At 36.8% G+C, this 16841-nt stretch overlaps 1 protein-coding gene across 16 annotated transcripts in view; it reads right to left on the minus strand.

Annotated features, from left to right (window-relative positions):
• Positions 1-347: 347 nt before the first annotated feature.
• The window catches only part of LOC114425359 (nucleolin 1-like), a 28326-nt gene continuing 11832 nt past the window's right edge, over positions 348-16841 (minus strand). For 13 of the 16 annotated variants that reach the window (XM_028392261.1, XM_028392255.1, XM_028392259.1 and 10 more), the window contains 12 exons: positions 14618-14723; positions 13506-13597; positions 13314-13431; positions 9479-9567; positions 8006-8123; positions 7712-7803; positions 7520-7637; positions 6419-6507; positions 5125-5215; positions 4912-5003; positions 3478-3737; positions 2169-2852 (listed from right to left, as the gene is read on the minus strand). In XM_028392261.1, coding sequence (XP_028248062.1) covers positions 2800-2852; positions 3478-3737; positions 4912-5003; positions 5125-5215; positions 6419-6507; positions 7520-7637; positions 7712-7803; positions 8006-8123; positions 9479-9567; positions 13314-13431; positions 13506-13597; positions 14618-14723 — 1318 coding nt within the window. In that variant the 3' untranslated portion in view covers positions 2169-2799. Of the gene's footprint in view, positions 737-2168; positions 2853-3291; positions 3391-3477; positions 3738-4911; positions 5004-5124; positions 5216-6418; positions 6508-7519; positions 7638-7711; positions 7804-8005; positions 8124-9478; positions 9568-13313; positions 13432-13505; positions 13598-14617; positions 14724-16841 lie in introns of those variants that run through there. The other 3 variants (XR_003669217.1, XR_003669218.1, XM_028392267.1) reach the window with 3 other exon arrangements.

Consider the following 16841-nt stretch of genomic DNA (forward strand, 5'->3'; position numbering starts at 1 on the left):
TAAAAAGTATATTTTATTTTATTTTTCTAAAATCTTGTTTAAAATACGTGAAAAATAATATTTTTAACTTCTATTCAACAATTTTCTTTAATAATATTGACATGTCTTTTATAACATAACAGTAAATTGTATATCTCATCTATAGCAAGTTAGTAATACTTGTTACTAATACCACAACAAAAACCACATATTACAAATCTTTCGTAAAGAAAATACATTATATATCATATATTGTAACTTTGTAACCATTAAAAGTTTAAAATTATAGTATATTACTATTACTAATACCACAACAGAAACCACATATGACAGATCTTACAAAAAAGAAATACATTATAAATCACATATTGAAACCATCAAAAGTTAAAAATTATAGTACACCAAAACATACATTACGTAAAATCCATATATAATGTTCGGTTCAATTTGATTGGGTTCAGTTTTTGGAAGATCCAAAAATTGAACCGAACTAAAAAAAAAATATGCGGCTGTTTTAGTTTTTAGTTTAATCAGTTTTTAATTTATTTTTTTATATCGGATATAGGATTTACAGCAATTTAGTTCGGTTTAACACCCCCAATTTTCCAATTCCAACTGGTTACTGCAGAGACCAGGTAGCCACAAAAGCAATCCAATTGACACTGTTGCACAAATCCCAAAACTCTGCAATTAACCCACCAAAAAAATTGCAACATCTGCTGCAATAGTTGTCATGAGTAAGAGTGGGTCTTCCTCCCTAAATGACAATCACGAGAAAAAATCATCAGAAAATGAAATGATATATATGACGCAATAGTTGAGGAAGTAAACAGTTATGCTAATCATGATTCTTCAAGCAGATGATTAAATCACACGTTAAAATACTTCATTTTTGTATAAGATTTACTGATATTTCCAAGGTATTAAAAATACGAGAATTGAAGATAACTATTGAAGTCACATGATAAACATGATAGCCCAAGTGTAGCTTCTAAAGCAATAAATGAGGTCACATGATACACATAAATTATAATACAATAATTTGCTGAGACAATACTAGAAGGGTAAAAATGTAGAAGAGTAATTAAGCATGGTTAAAGCAATGAATGAGGTCACAGATGGTACACATAAATTGTAAAAATAATTTGTTGAGACAATACTAGAAGGGTAAAAATGTAGAAGAGTAATTTAAGCATAGTTAAAACATGAACGACATGAGGTTGTCTGGCTCCTCAGAACCAAGAATCAATCTAGCAGCAGTGATATTTATCAGTACAACAGGAGATTCAATACAGAAATCTAAGATATTTCTGATTTCTAACAAGGCGGGAGAAAACATGGGAAACCAATCTGAATTATTCACCAATCTAAATCTTGGGAAGGCTTGATTTAAATACGAGCAACTGACAGTACTGGTTGTATTCTGTTACGACATAAAAATGCTTATATACTCAACATAGCAGTCAGGTACCTACAGTAATTTTTTTTTGCTCAGCAAAATTATATATATATATATATATGAGAGTACCAGTGGTACTAAAGATACACGTTGAGATTAGGTAGACAGCTGGTTCCTTTGGCCAGACTAAGAAATCTGAGAAGGAACCGAGCTAGCCACACTATAAAATATTACATATGTCCAGCAACTACTATCCTTTCCTAAGTACAAAAACCTTCTCTTAGGTTACCGGACGGTTGAAGTGCAGTACAAAATCTTTTTCCATGGATCTGAGCCATGTCCATACTAGGAATATTGCATCATCCAACAACTTGCTTCCATTGAAGGTTTCATTTAAAAAAACTATCCTATTCCTTTGCTGTCAGATGGTCTATGTTAAAGCTACCCACCAGCACTTCCATCTATTGGGTTTGATCCCACCAACATTTCCACTGCCATGCTGCAGAAAATGATGCCTCGGATTTTGCGGGAATGCGCCCAAGATGTTCACCCAAGACAAGGACTCCCACCATAAAGGTAAGGTTTTGCTGCAATTGAAGAATAAATGAGCTGCATCCTCCTCCTTATTTCTGCAAAATGGGCACATCATGTCATTTACCTCTACTTGTCTCCTTCGCAAATTTGACTTCGTTGGCAATTGGTCTCTGATTAGCCTCCATGCAAAAAATGTTGTTTTGGCAAGGATCCTAAGTTTCCATAGTTCCTCAAAAGCTCCATCCAGATTCCCCCCCCCCCCCCCCCCCCCAATGATTCTCCCAAGAGCTGATCATACGCACTTTTTGTTGAGTATTGTCCACTTGGATCAGGTTTCCAAACCCAAGTATCTGCTCTATGTGGTTGGATTGTTGTCTGTGTTGTCTCCCCTAAAAATCCATCAGCCATGTCAACTTCATTATCAAATAAGGATCTCCTCCAAATATAATTCCATTCCCAGCCTGCATCTGTGTGGCTCCCCATCTGCTTGATGAATTGCTATTGTTGGCATGAAATTTGATACAGTCTAGGATATTTTGCCATTAATGGTACATCGGCACCAGTCCAGCAGTCCTCCCAGAACCTAATCTTGTCTCCACATCCCTCCCTCCATGCTATTTCATTTTTAAGGACAGTGCTCCGTTGCTGTTGGTGAAGCACCATCATTAGGTCCTTCCACCATGGAGATTCATTGCTGCCTCTTATTCCTTCAGCCAGGGATCTCCATCCACCATATTTAGAATCCAGTATTCTGGCCCATAGTTCCCCTTGCTGCTGAAATAGGTCCCATCTCCACTTTCCAAGCAATGCTGTGTTGAATGTCTTTAGATCCTTTATGCCTAGACCCCCTTTGTCTTTTGGGAGACACACTGAGATTGAGTTAGGCCTTAAAACCAATTTCTAAGACCTATATTTATTATCATCTCCCTTAACCAACTCCCTGAAACAGATTTAAAAATAGAAAAATCCTAATGATATGCTATGACAACAGAATTCAAATAACTTAATCCTAAGGATAAACTATGATAACATAATTCAAATAACATAATCATAAATTAAATTTGCAGATTTATGAGTTGGGTTCTATAACAGAGTTTCAATCATATCTGGAATTCCAGGCCTTAGAGAATGCTTGCAACACCATGTGAGGAAACAAAAAAAAATGGAAAGGAATTTTGAGAGAAACTAATGCTTTGTTTGGAAGGAAAGAAAGAGGCAGGGGGGGAGAGAAATAGTGTGGATCCCACACCTCCTACGCTCTACTTTAATTCAAATATCTCTCTTATATTTTCATCCTCTTTATTTCCATCTTCTCTACCAAACAGAGCATAAGTTTGGAAAAAGTAACTAATTTCAATATTCACCAATCTGAATCTTACAGGTAAGGCTTGATTTATATAGGAGCAACTGACAGGATCAGTTGTATTCTGTTACAACTGACAACAGAACGACGCAAACACAACATAAGAGTCAGGTACCTATAGTAACACAAGGAATTCAGAACGCTGATACCAACATACTCTAACACAAGGAAACAAAAAGCTAATTGTAGAAAAATGAAATACCTGTGCCTTCATCAGAAAAATGAAGAGAATGCCACCCACCACCACCACTTCGTCCCCAACCCATTCTGCTGGTATAGCCACTTCCATCCCTTCCACCAAACTGATGACCACCACCACCACCTCTACCACCACCTATACCCTGGTTTTCACGTCGAGGCTTTGCTTTTTCGACTCTCAAGTGGAAACCTCCTAACTCATTTTGATCAAGATGTAGAGCTTTCCTCACACTGACAACATCCTTGAACCCCAAGTGAGCAAACCTGTAAATTATAAAATTTGAGATAGGAATGCAATACACACTAATTCTTGCACATGTTTAAGCTTGTAGTGTTTTATAGCTTGTTATGGAAGCTTGTAGAAGCTCTTAGAAGCTGTCCCGTAATCTGTCACCATAGGCTAGGCTGTAACCCCTTCATCATGAACTTTTTTGTACTATCTATCAATTCTCTCTCTCACACACACACACACATATATATATACATCTCCCAGCAAACTAAGGCTGAGGATCCTTTTTGTGTGCATATTTTCATACTCAAACATTTCAAGTTCAACAAAGAGCTAATTATATCTGTAAAAATAAGGTAGATAAAAAAGTAAATGTAACAACAAAATAAAGAAAATAAAATAAATCTCACATTATCTATGTGGAGATTACTACATTATCTCTAGATAACTTCCACAAAGGCATGATCACAAGAGTTGTGTGAACTAAGTGAATTTATCAAGTTGAGGTAAGATATTGAGAAAATAAAATTTGCCTCTAGGCAGTCTCCTTAACAAGCAAGCAAATATACCCCTTCTTGTACCACCAGTCCGAATTCATTGATTTCAAACACCTAAGGTTCTTTGTGACAACCTTAGCATGGTGGCTCTATCTGACAATCCAGTGCTCCACTCTCGTACTAAACACATGGAGCTCAGTATCTTCTTCATTCAGGAAAAGGTTCTCAACGAAAGCCTTCTGGTCTATCATGTTCCACCTCATGATCAGTGGGGAGATGCTCTCACAAAGCCTCTGTCCTCTGTCTGGTTTAAAGCTCTCAGAGATAAGCTCAAAGTGTTCAACAAGTTTGTCCTATGTCAACTACCTTGAGCTTAAGGGGGGGTGTTGGATATAGAGTGATTAGTGGATCTAGCCCAGTGGGCCTACACCTTGTTTTTCTAAGTGGGCCTGTGCAGGGGACAGCATATCTCTGTTGATAGTCTGTTCAGATTGTTAGTTAGGAATGCTTTTAGCTGTCAAATCAGTCATAATTGACTGCAACTCTAATAGATCAACATACATATTGTATCCTTGCATTCACTCATTTGTAATAATAATTCAAAGTTACAGTTTCTCTCAATTCTCATTGTACCATGAATTCTACTACAGTACCATGTCAAAACATTCAACAGCACATTATAACCTAACTTGCAGCATAACAAGAAACATACCCCTTAACAGCACCAGAATCATGAAATGTCGGAATTGATATCCTTTGAATCTCTCCACAAGAACCAAAATGTTCTTCTAGGCTAGCTTTTATCTGAAAGAAAAAAGCAGACATTAAATAGAGTTAAACCAAACAATGATGCAATAGGAAGAGATTCATGCAATCCTGTGCAGAAAGTGGTGTAACAGATCAAAATGATAAGAGGAAAAATTACCTTTTCTGCCGGAAGGGAACTATCAAAACCCGTCACAAATACAGTTGGAGACTGATCTCTTTCACACTTCTGGAATGAGTTGCTCCAGTTGCTAAAATTGTTAACAAGGAAACAGCAAATGGAAGATGTGGGAATAAGACAAGATACAGAAATGTACCAATACAAGAGACTAATGGGTCATCTCTATGTTCTTTAAAAAATACATTTTTAATTAATAACACATGTTTAAAAGCATTTATGATGTTGATAAAAGAAAGAAAAACAAAAAGCTAACAAGAAAAAGTTGAAAATCCCCCCAAGGGCTGCGGTTTTTTCTTGGAGACTTATTAAAGATAGGCTTCCCACTAGGAGTAACCTTCTTAGAAGAAATGTGTCCATTCAGGAAACTGAATGTCCTCTCTGTGGGAATGAGCAGGAGGAGGCTGGTCACCTGTTTTTCAACTGCAAAACGACTAGAGGCTTATGGTGGGAATCCATGAGATGGACTCAGGTTGTAGGAGCACTTCCAGTTTCTCCAGCAACTCATTTTGTCCAATTCTGTGATGGTTTTGGTGCAGGGAGAAATCATAGCAGATGGTGTGCACGGTGGATTGCATTAACTAGTTCTATATGGCAGCATAGGAATCTATTGATTTTCCAGGGAAATCCTTTTGACTCATCCAAAGTGATGGATGATGCTTTATTCCTAGCTTGGTCCTGGTTAAAAGTTAGAGAGAAAGATTTCAACATTCCTTTTAACCATTGGTCTTCCAATATTTCGGAGTCTTTTGGTTAATCTGGGTTGGGTACCTTTATATTCTGTGGTGGGGTCCTGGTTAGCTTTTTTTCTTTGTTTTTGGAGGGTGGCACCATAGGTGTCTTGTATTTGTTCATATTTCACCAGTACCTCTGGTACTGCTGTGTTTCTTATTAATAATATATATTTTCTGCCTTCCAAAAAAAAAATTGTTTTTGTGTTTTGTTTTTTTTTTTTTCACAAGACAACTAGTTAGGAAAAAAAGCCAGAGGAGAGTTTAACTAAAATGATTAGGAAAAAATGCTAAAAAGAAAACTATATCATAAACGTGCTTTTGTTTACTGCAAAGTGTATCCAAGCACCCAATGCAAAAGGAGCATACACATTACAATGCAAATGCACAGGAAAAACAAAAATGTTCTCCTGTTCAAAATGGCTATGCTATGCTATAAGAAATTTACACTAGTGCAATTAGGCAGAAAAATTTGTCACCAGACAGCGACAGGAGGCATGCTCTTGCACAGTTCTATTATATATAGGAGTAGATATGTAGATTACCTTCTACTGTAGGTATATTCACCTTTTTCTTCAGCCAAATCAACTCCAATGGGACGTCTCAACAATTCTGTATTATGCAACTCAAGAGCCTGTGATACAAAAAACAAATTGATTGTCAGCTCAATGTCTTCCCACCGAACAGGGCTATAATAACCATAACACAAATGATGAGGCATAGAGACACAGGCACTATATATATATATAAGAAAGCCTAGAAATATCAATGTCAAACCTCCATCACAAGATTCACAACTAATTGGAATGCAAAGACATAGGGTCAAATGATGCATTTAGCCAATAGCACCTAGTGAGATGAGGCTTGGCAATTTTGTATTAGGCACAGACAAAGGCTCGGCAATGTTGTGTTAGGCTTTACAAGAAATGACCAGGTTAACAAGCAGTATAGAATTTGCAACCTGTGAGCTGGTTAGAACAATATACCATTGCATGAGTTAAAAAAGTTTAGATGAACTTATTTCACAACACTTTTGGTGATTAGTTCCTGATTTTAAGGTGATTGATTCCTGATTTGCAGCAATAGACAGAATCCTCTGATTCTGTTTTCCTTGTAACAGCTAGGAGCAGATTCTTTTATTAATTTTAGAGATCTCCCCTACATTCTTTCTGTGATTAGTCCGTCAACATTTAAGATGAGATTATGTCCCCCGGTTTCTGGGCATAAATTAATGTACAGCTGTTGACCTAATTCCCTACCTATACAGTTGCCTTGTAATCAAACATCAAGTTGTGAAATACAATCCTTTTCTACAACTTGTTAGTTCCACATTATCAAAATGCATTATATAACAAAACTGTTTGCAACTCATTTTCTAGAAAGATTTTTAATAAGATCATTGTAATTGTATAGAAAAACCCAAGTCCCACATTGACTAGAGATAAGGCCAAGATAGAGTATATAAGTGAGGGGCAACCCTCACCCTATGAGCTAGCTTTTGGGGTTGAGTTAGGCCCAAACCCACATTTTAAGAGTAATCAACTAACTTGAATCCTTTGCTATTAGAGGTAGCATACAACTATCTTTCAAATGCTTTTGGCAATTCTAACATTTGCAAACTACATAAAGTCACAAAAGTAACTTACTTTTTTTGCAGCTTCTGCTGTTGCAAACTCAACTTGTCCAAAGCCATTTAACCTCCCATCAGGATTCCTATGTAGATGAACATCAACAATTTTTCCACATTCTTTGAAAAGATTTTCCCTGAAAAATTTTGAAATTATAAAAAAATGTACAGAAAATAATCAACAAGTAATTGCATGAACAATAATACATACATATCAGCCCGTTCCACTCTGTATGACAAGTTTTTGACATATATTGTCTTTGATGGAGCATTTTGTTCTTTCAAAGTAGCTACTCTTTTAGACTGCAAAATTCCAGGAAATAACATAGAATATAACTGATTTGATCATATACATTGCAGGAACTGACTACTGAGCATATTGTTCAATTACAACTTTCTTTTCAATGTAGGAAGCACCAACCATCTCCACATCCCTAACCATTCCACACAAGACAACTATATACTCCAATAATTCATATAAGCAAATGCATAACGAAATGCTTACACTTTCCCAAGAACTATTGGAGGCTTTTCCCTCAACCTCTTCCTCACAGTACTCTGAACTCTCTGTACTTTTGATGGGCTTAGTTTGTTCACTCTGGTGGAATGACTTGCTCCAGTTGCTAAAAATATTAACAAGGAAACAGAAATGAGAATATATTGGCACAGGGGACAATATAGAAATGAACCAAAATAAGTAGAGGGTATTAGAGTATTGTACAGAGAGTTGCAGTATTCAACTGCACTCTCAGTTAAGTGAGTTAGTTAGGTGTTAGTTTTCGGTTCTGAGTTAGTTAGTTGTTAACAACTGTCATAACTATCTAAGCCTATATATACTGAGTTATAACACAAAGTTCAGTTGCCAATAATATTTTCTCTTCTCTTTTCTATAGTTTTACTTTTCTCTCCATAGATTCTGTTAGAGTTCTGTTAGAGGGACTAAAAAGAATGATTTTTAAGTGTAAGGACTAAAAAGTAAGGTTAGAACAAATATAGGGACTGAATGAGTAATTTTTCCTGATTAAAAAAATGTTTAAAACTATAATAATTAGATAAGTTTTCCAGAAAAAAATGTTTTAGTCTATTTCATATAAGCTAGAAAATGCAGTTTATGAGCACTCATACTAAAAAAACAAGGGTGTGTACATTAGCAAACCCCACAAGCATTTGCTAACATACACATCCTTGTTTTTTAGTATCAGTGTGTTAGCCAGCTACATCATTGCCTATTCTCAGATATTTTTTAGTTATAGTTTGCTAACGCACTCATACTAAAAATAAGGGTGTATGTTGGTAAATCCTATATAATATATATGTATATATATGCAGAGTGAGATTATTCACTCAAGCACCATTATGAAAATGCATTAATCTTAAGTTGGTATCAGAGCAGGTCCAATCCCACTCAGCCTATCACCATCCGGTGTTCTTCACCTCTTGTCCATTGCTTCCGCTGTTGGCAAATGCCGTCAATCAGTCAATGTCTCCAACATGATTAGAGAATGTAATTTGCATGACACAAATTAATAAAATCAGTGCCGTTTCAACTATATTTATGCTCCAGCTAGAGGGGAAGTGTTAAGAGCTATTATAATAAAAGCAATTAGGATTCTGTTTTGAGTATATGGGCTCGGCTCACATGTTCTTATGCACTACTCCTTTCACCTAGTTATATAAATATGAGGATCACTATATATTGAAGGGTGTCCAATTACAGTTTTCTCACATGTCTCTTTCTCTCTACTCATTCTCTCTTCGATCTATGCAAAGCTTACCCAAGAACCCTAAACAAAAGAGTACATAATTAAAATTTAAATAATAAAATAAAATAAAAATTGAATGGGAAAAATAAAAATATCCTCCAATTCCAAATGAACATGTTTCGTAAGAAATGTACACTAGTGCTAGTAAGTGGAATTTAATTAACAAACAGACCAGAGGCAAGCAATTGCACAGTTTCATTATATATGTACATTACCTTCTATTGGAGGTATATTCACCCTTTCCTTTAGCTATAAAAACTCCAACACGACGTCCCAGATATACTGTATTATTCAATTCAAGAGCCTGTGATTACAAAAGAAAATTGATTTTCAGCTAAATGTCTTTGCATAGAACAAGGGTTCAACAAACATAGCCCACAGATCATGATGAGGCATTGACAGGGCAATATATATATATATATATATGTGGGGTTTGCTAATATACACTCAACCATTTTTCAGTTGGAGTGCATTAGCAATGTACACCAAAATAATTGGACAGAAAACCCAATCAAGTTTCTATTTTAGTAAAATCATTTATATACAAGATAGTGGCTAAGATCTTGGCTAATACACCGAAGCAGGTCATGCATCTCATCATAGATGAAAGGCAATCCGCATTTATAAAGGGAAGACATATGCTACATAGTGTGCTGATAGCAAATGAGGTGGTTGAAGAAGCTCGAAGGAGTCAAAAGCCATGCATGGTATTCAAGGTTGATTACGAGAAGGCTTACGATTCAGTTTCATGAGACTTTTTGATCTACATGTTGAGGAGGATGGGTTTTTGTTCAAAATGGATACAGTGGATTGAAGGGTGTCTAAAATCCACATCTATCTCAATCTTGGCAAATGGGAGCCCCTCGTCTGAGTTCCTCCCTCATAAAGGACTTAGACAAGGGGACCCATTAGCACCTCTACTTTTTAATAGTTCCTCCCTCATAAAGGACTTAGACAAGGGGACCCATTAGCACCTCTACTTTTTAATATTGTAGCTGAGGCACTAAATGGGCTGATGTCACAAGCTATGGGGAAAAACCTATTTTGGGGATTCCCAGTAGGCTTGAACAAGGTGGAAATCAGCATTCTACAATATGCGGATGACACAATTTTCTTTGGAGAGGCATCTATGGAGAATGTCAGAGTTATCAAAGCGATTTTGAGGACTTTTGAACTCATATCAGGTCTCAAAATTTGGAGCTTTTGGCATGCTGGAAGAGTGGAAGTCTGAGGCAGCACATTACCTCAACTGTAGTCTGTTGTCCGTTCCTTTTATGTACCTTGGTATTCCTATTGGAGCAAATCCAAGAAAGTGTCAGACATGGGACCCTGTTATCAGTAAATGTGAGAAAAAACTAGCGAAATGGAGGCAAAGACTCCTATCTTTCAGGGGGAGAGTGACTCTCATACAGTCTGTCTTAGCATCCATTCCTATTTATTTCTTTTTTTTTACAGGGTTCCCAAAAAGGTGGTGGACAAGCTGGTGCGTTTACAGAGGAGATTCCTATGGGGTGGAGGTGATGACCAAAACAAGATAGCCTGGATCAAATGGGAGACAGTGTGCCTTCCAAAGGAGAATGAGGGACTCGGAATCAAGGACATGCCCACATTCGACTTGGCACTACTCGCAAAATGGAAATGGAACTTGTTCCAGCATCAAGGGGAATTGTGGGCCAGGGTGTTAGAGTCCAAATATGGTGGCTGGAGACAGTTGAATGAAGCATCTCGAGACAACATCAAATCCATATGGTGGAGGGACCTTGAATTTGAAATAGTGTTGTTGAACTAAGTTTAAATGGATGGAGTTTAAATGGAGGGACCTTGAATCCGAACGCAGTGAAGAGAAGTGCCCCAATTCGTTCAGATCTGGAAGGAGTTTAAATGGAGAAATCTGAAACCAAAAACAGTGCTCCGATTTGCATTTCCTTCGAATAAATTCAATCCCCCAATTAACCAAAACAAAATCCAAAACCAGAAAAAGTGCCCCAATTCGTTTAGATCTGGAGGGAGTTTAAGCGTCGTACCGTATTGAGCACGACCAAGAGCATGTTGAGATGTGGCAACAGCTCGAGGAGTGTGTGGCGAGGAAGCCCAAGCCGAAGGGTGGCGACAGCAGCGGCACCATGAGGAGTGTGTACTCCACACCCATGAAGAAGAGAAGCCCCAATGCGAACAAGCACAACCACCTGATGCCCACCTATGGACTAAAGTTCCACGGAGAGAATGCAGTATCCCCTGAAAAATCTTATTATTCCTTGTTTTCCAAATCGAAGCAGAGGAAAAGTGTTTGATCTGACAGTGGAAACTAACTCTTTTTAAAATTTAAATTGAATTTTGAATTTTGACGGTCAAAAGCTGCCAAAAATTGCAAATTCCTTATTCCCGGTTTGGAACTTCTGTGTAGAGGGACTAAAAAAGTTTTTTTTGAATTTCAGGGACTAAAAAAGCAAATTTAACTTTGGAGGACCAGAAACAAAAATGGCCTATCTTTGAGGGACTAAAAACATATTTAAGCCATCTAATAATTGATCCATCCTGCCAAATGCCATCAACGAGGATGTACTCGAGAGTGGAAGGCTCGGAAAGGCAAGTGGAATCGATTTGACAATCCAGTGAGGAGTTGAGAAGATCCAATTCTGACCAATGACCATGATCATCATCTTAAAACCATGGGGAAGAATGTAGACGAAATTCAAAAGAACATTGATGAAATGAAAAGGAAAGTTGATAGTTTGATTAGTTATGCGCTTTGTTAAAGGAATGGATGAAGCAAAACACTTTGAAGATTGGTGATTTTGACACAGGAAGTCCTAGCCATTCAAGAATTCTTGAAACATCCTCAAGAACATATGGATGCAAATTCCACAGACGATGGAATTGAATATACTGAAACACTCAAACCAGTAGTACAGAGGACTGAATTGCCCAATTTTGATGGAAGTGATCCAATTGGTTGCTCAGGCAGAAGAGTATGTCAATATTCAAAACGCAAGATCAGAGAAGGAGGTGCCTCTGGCCTGTGTGTATGGAGACACTGCTATGCATTGGTTTCAGTATTTGAAAAAGAGACTGCTTAAGATGTGAATTGGGAAACACTGACTGCAGAATTGCTCAAGATATTTTCCAGAAATGGAGCAGGAATCCTTACGTCCAACTTCCCGCTATCCATCAAACAATATAGGTTGGAGATTATGTGCAGCAGTTTGAAATGTTGCTTGCACAATTATTAGAAATTCTGGAAGAAGCTTTGGGATATTTTATGAATGGGTTAAGCAATGTTATCATAAGGTAAAAACACAACCCGTAAAATGTTCAAAGGGCAATCTGCCTTGCATGATCCATAGAGGATGAGTTGTTTGGAGAAACTCTCGGTGATGTTCCAAAACAGCCAACAAAAACTGCTCCAATATATGCAAATCATTCATTTGTACCCAGTTACTGAATACCCAAAACCATGAGTGTCAAATCAGGTTGTGGATTCTGGGTATAACCCAGTTCAATCATATTCAAGTTGGGCCATTGAACATCACTCTACCCACATTTTAGAACCATTGGCTTCGACTGGAAATTCAAATGCTAATTCTAGCAACAGCAGGGCAATAGGATCTTTACAATCGAAGGTTGAACACATTTTTACAAAAAAACAGATTAGGAGGAATTTCTCCTTTTTCTCACAGCCATGCACATCCCATCCACAACATCACGATATTCACACATCAACCAGATATTTATATATGCACATTTACGATGCCAACCCAACATTAGATTCCAAAGACAAGGCTATACACAAACGTGAACTAATACCACGCCTGTCAAAAATGCAGGTTTAGCAATATCAACAAAAATAAAACCTCAACCACAAATAATTACAGGGTAGCAATTTGCTTTAGTTATTAAATTCAATAAATTTCATTGAAAATATGATGAATGAGAGAAATATTTCAATAAACCAATTTGTTAAAACTTTACAAGTGAAATACAAGTATCTTTGAAATGATTTTGGCAGTTCTAAAATGATTTGCACAGGCCACACAAGATGATATAGCTTACTTTTTGTGCAGCTTCTGTGGTTGCAAACTCAACATGTCCATAGCCTTTAAACCGCCCGTTATGATCTGTATGTAGGTGGATACTAACAATTTCTCCACAATTTTTGAAAAGATATTCCCTGAACAATATCGAAATTAGAAAAACAGTACACAAAATAATCAAAAACCACCAGCACAAAAAAATAATACATACATATCATCCTGCTCCATACTGTATGCCAAGTTTTTAGCATATATTGCCTTTGATGTAGCACTTGGTTCTTTGCAAGTAGCAATTAGTTTTGGCTGTGACATTCCAGGAAACAACATATTATATGACAGATTTGATGGTTTACATTGCAGGGAGAGGGAATACTGTTCAGTTATAGCTTTCTTTCTGATGGAGGCTGCATCAATCATCTCCATATCCTTAACCTCTTTCACTCAAGTCAACTACTCCCTTTTTATAAGAACCAAATTAGAGGATTGGTTTCGTCCTTTTTATAAGAACTAATCTAGAATGTCTGCTACATTAATTATTTCTTCACTATAAGAGTAATGCATATTCATTAGTCTTATATTTACAAAAATATCCTTAATTATTAGTCATTTGAGTTCAATAAATAGTAGGTGGGGTGCAATATGTCTTGGGCTCTTTGGGAGTCTAACTTTGCCTTGTATAGACTATAGAGAGAATTTTTAAACTTTACTTCGCTTCTTCACATACATTGCCAGTAAAAATTAAAGCAATAAATCTATTTCTGATTAAAGAGATTGACAGAATTGAAGTCAATAAAATTATTTGAAAAAAAGAATAAGAGTATGTCTTGTTAATGTTAAGGGTATTTATTTAAAGAACATGTAAACTTAGGACAAATTTAATGTTACTACCTAAATTAACTAATTTTCTAAATCCTTGTGAATTAGTTAATTGGGTAAGGACTGAAGGGAGTATATACTTCAAAGTTAAGTTGAAATTATGATATTTTAGGAATGCATGGAGAGAATACAAAAAAAAGATACTAATGAATAATATTTACTTGCGTATTGTGTTGTATTATAATTTATAATAAGATAAGGTGATGATAAAACCTAAAACACTCACCATTTATACTAATAATCCTAACGAAATAAGGAAACAAATCATACAATATTAATCATGGAAGTTATGAAATTATATAAACTAATCCTAAGAGATAATTTCTAAGATACTCTACATTCTACGATATAATATTGATGTTACAAGGTATTCAAACAAGTCAGCAGCCCTAGGTATATGCATAATGAAATGTTTACACTCTTCAGACAAGTTCAGGAGGTTTTTACCTCAGTTTCTTGTTCACAGTCCCCTGAAATCTCTGAACCTTTCACAGGCTGAGTTCCTTCACTCCTTTGAAATGAGTGACTCGAGTTGCTAGAAATAACATGGAAACTGCAAAGAGATGTGGGCATAAGGCAACATATTGAAAAGAGCCAAAATAAGAGATTATAGGCTCATTTGTTTGCGTTTTAAAAATAATGTACTTTTAAGGGTTAATTATGTTTTTGGTCCCTAAACTTTCTCAAAATTATGTTTTTAGTCTCTGAACAAAAGTTTGACTAGTCAAAGTCCCTAATCTTTCCTTTTGTTACTAGTTGTGGTCCTTGCAGTTAACTTTCACCATTAAATGATGACATGGTGTTAATTTTATTAATATTCTATTACGTTTTGTGACAGCTTGTTTTCTGGTGGTTTAAAACCGCCAAAAATTGGCACACTCTAGTCACTAATACCCAAATCCCTCCCACTCACGACCCACAAGCCCAAACCCGACCCTCTTCGATTTTGTTTCTCCAAACTCCCAAACTTCGAACCCTAAACAGCAATCGCTGAACCAGATCCGCACTGCCTGGATTCTACCTTTGCAAAATTTCTTAAACCTCACGGCCTCCATGGATTCCACTGACCTGTGATGCAAAACGCAGCTGCAACGAGCATTGAAACCCGAAGGCCATCAGATCCACCCCAACGCATCTGTCACCTCCAATCCAGGTCACTGATGGTGTAATCCATACAAAAAAAGTGATGAATGTTTCAGAACACATCGAGAGGGATGACGGCACTATGCGATTGCAATGGTTCTGGTGGTGCTAGCAAACGTGCATGAGAGAGGGGTTCAAATCTGACATGGTGATTTGTGTGTTAATGGTTACGAATTCTGGTTCGATGGTTTCGATGGTGGTCCATCGAGATCTCACAAAGAGCCAATTTTGTTTCATTGAAAATTTTCTCCACGCAGCTTTTTAACTCGTCAGTAGAACAAGCAAAAGTACTTCGAGTCTTTATCTCTATCATTGAATTTCCCTTTCATTTAATTAATCTTTGAAAGTAAATGAAAGAGAAAATTTTCATTATTTTTTTTTTTATCAGCAAAGATAAAACTATATATATATTAGAAAAGTACCAGAGGTACTAAATACAGAGATAGACACCATAAATATGGTTCCTCAATCAGGCAACATAAGTCTGATTAGGAACCAAAATATGGGAAGAAAATACATGTGATATGATCCCAAAAAACACCCCTACTACTGCAAAAAATGATGTTTGAAGTTACTGGACCAATGATTGAAATGAATAGTAAAATCCTTCTCCAAATTATGAAGCCACGTCCACATTAAGAAAGTGGCGTCTTCAACCAATTTGTTTCCATCAAAAGTCGCTCCAGAGAACAGAATTCGGTTTCGAAGCTGCCATGTAGTCCAAGTGATAGCCAACCACCAGTATTGCCACCTCCTATTCCTTCTACCATCTTCTTGCAAAAATGAATACTGCATGAACAGCTGTTTTGGACTCAAAGGCAAAGCACCTTTGAGATTTATCCAGGACATAGAATCCCACCATAAAGGTTGGATCTTACTGCAGTGGATAAATAGGTGGGAAGCATCCTCCTCCATCCTTCCACAAAAGGGACAATTTAAATCAGGAATCTGCACTTGTCTAGCCTGCAAGTTTGATTTTGTAGGTAACCTATCCCTAAGGAGCCTCCAAACAAAAATCGCTATCTTACTTGGAATCCTAATTTTCCATAACACCCGGAAACAATCCTCTAAATTCTCCTCTGCAACCCCTTCCCGTAACACTTCATAAGCACTTTGAGTAGAGTAAATACCCGACTGATCTGCTACCCACACCCACCTAACAGCCCCATGAGTGAGAATAACTTGACCATCAACTTCAGAGAGGAAAGTGATGGCCAAATCAACTTCACTATCAAACAGCGGTCTTCTCCAAATAAAACGCCACTCCCAAGAGGAGTTAATATGCTCCCCCACTTGACCAATTAGCTGCTGCTGCTGGGAAGAAATCAGATATAGCCTAGGATACTTTTCAGCTAGAGATTGATCACGACAAATCCATCTATCTTCCCAAGATTTTACCTTATCCCCAGCGAGAAAATTTTCATTATAACTGGAAAACTTTTCACAAACTTTGTCAGCATACATAGGAATAGGAATCTTTCATTTTGAATCACTCAAAATCTTCATAACCAATTTATCTTTCATTCTC

The sequence above is a fragment of the Glycine soja genome, chromosome 9 (genome assembly GCF_004193775.1).
Source record: "Glycine soja cultivar W05 chromosome 9, ASM419377v2, whole genome shotgun sequence".
Taxonomy (NCBI): domain Eukaryota; kingdom Viridiplantae; phylum Streptophyta; class Magnoliopsida; order Fabales; family Fabaceae; genus Glycine; species Glycine soja.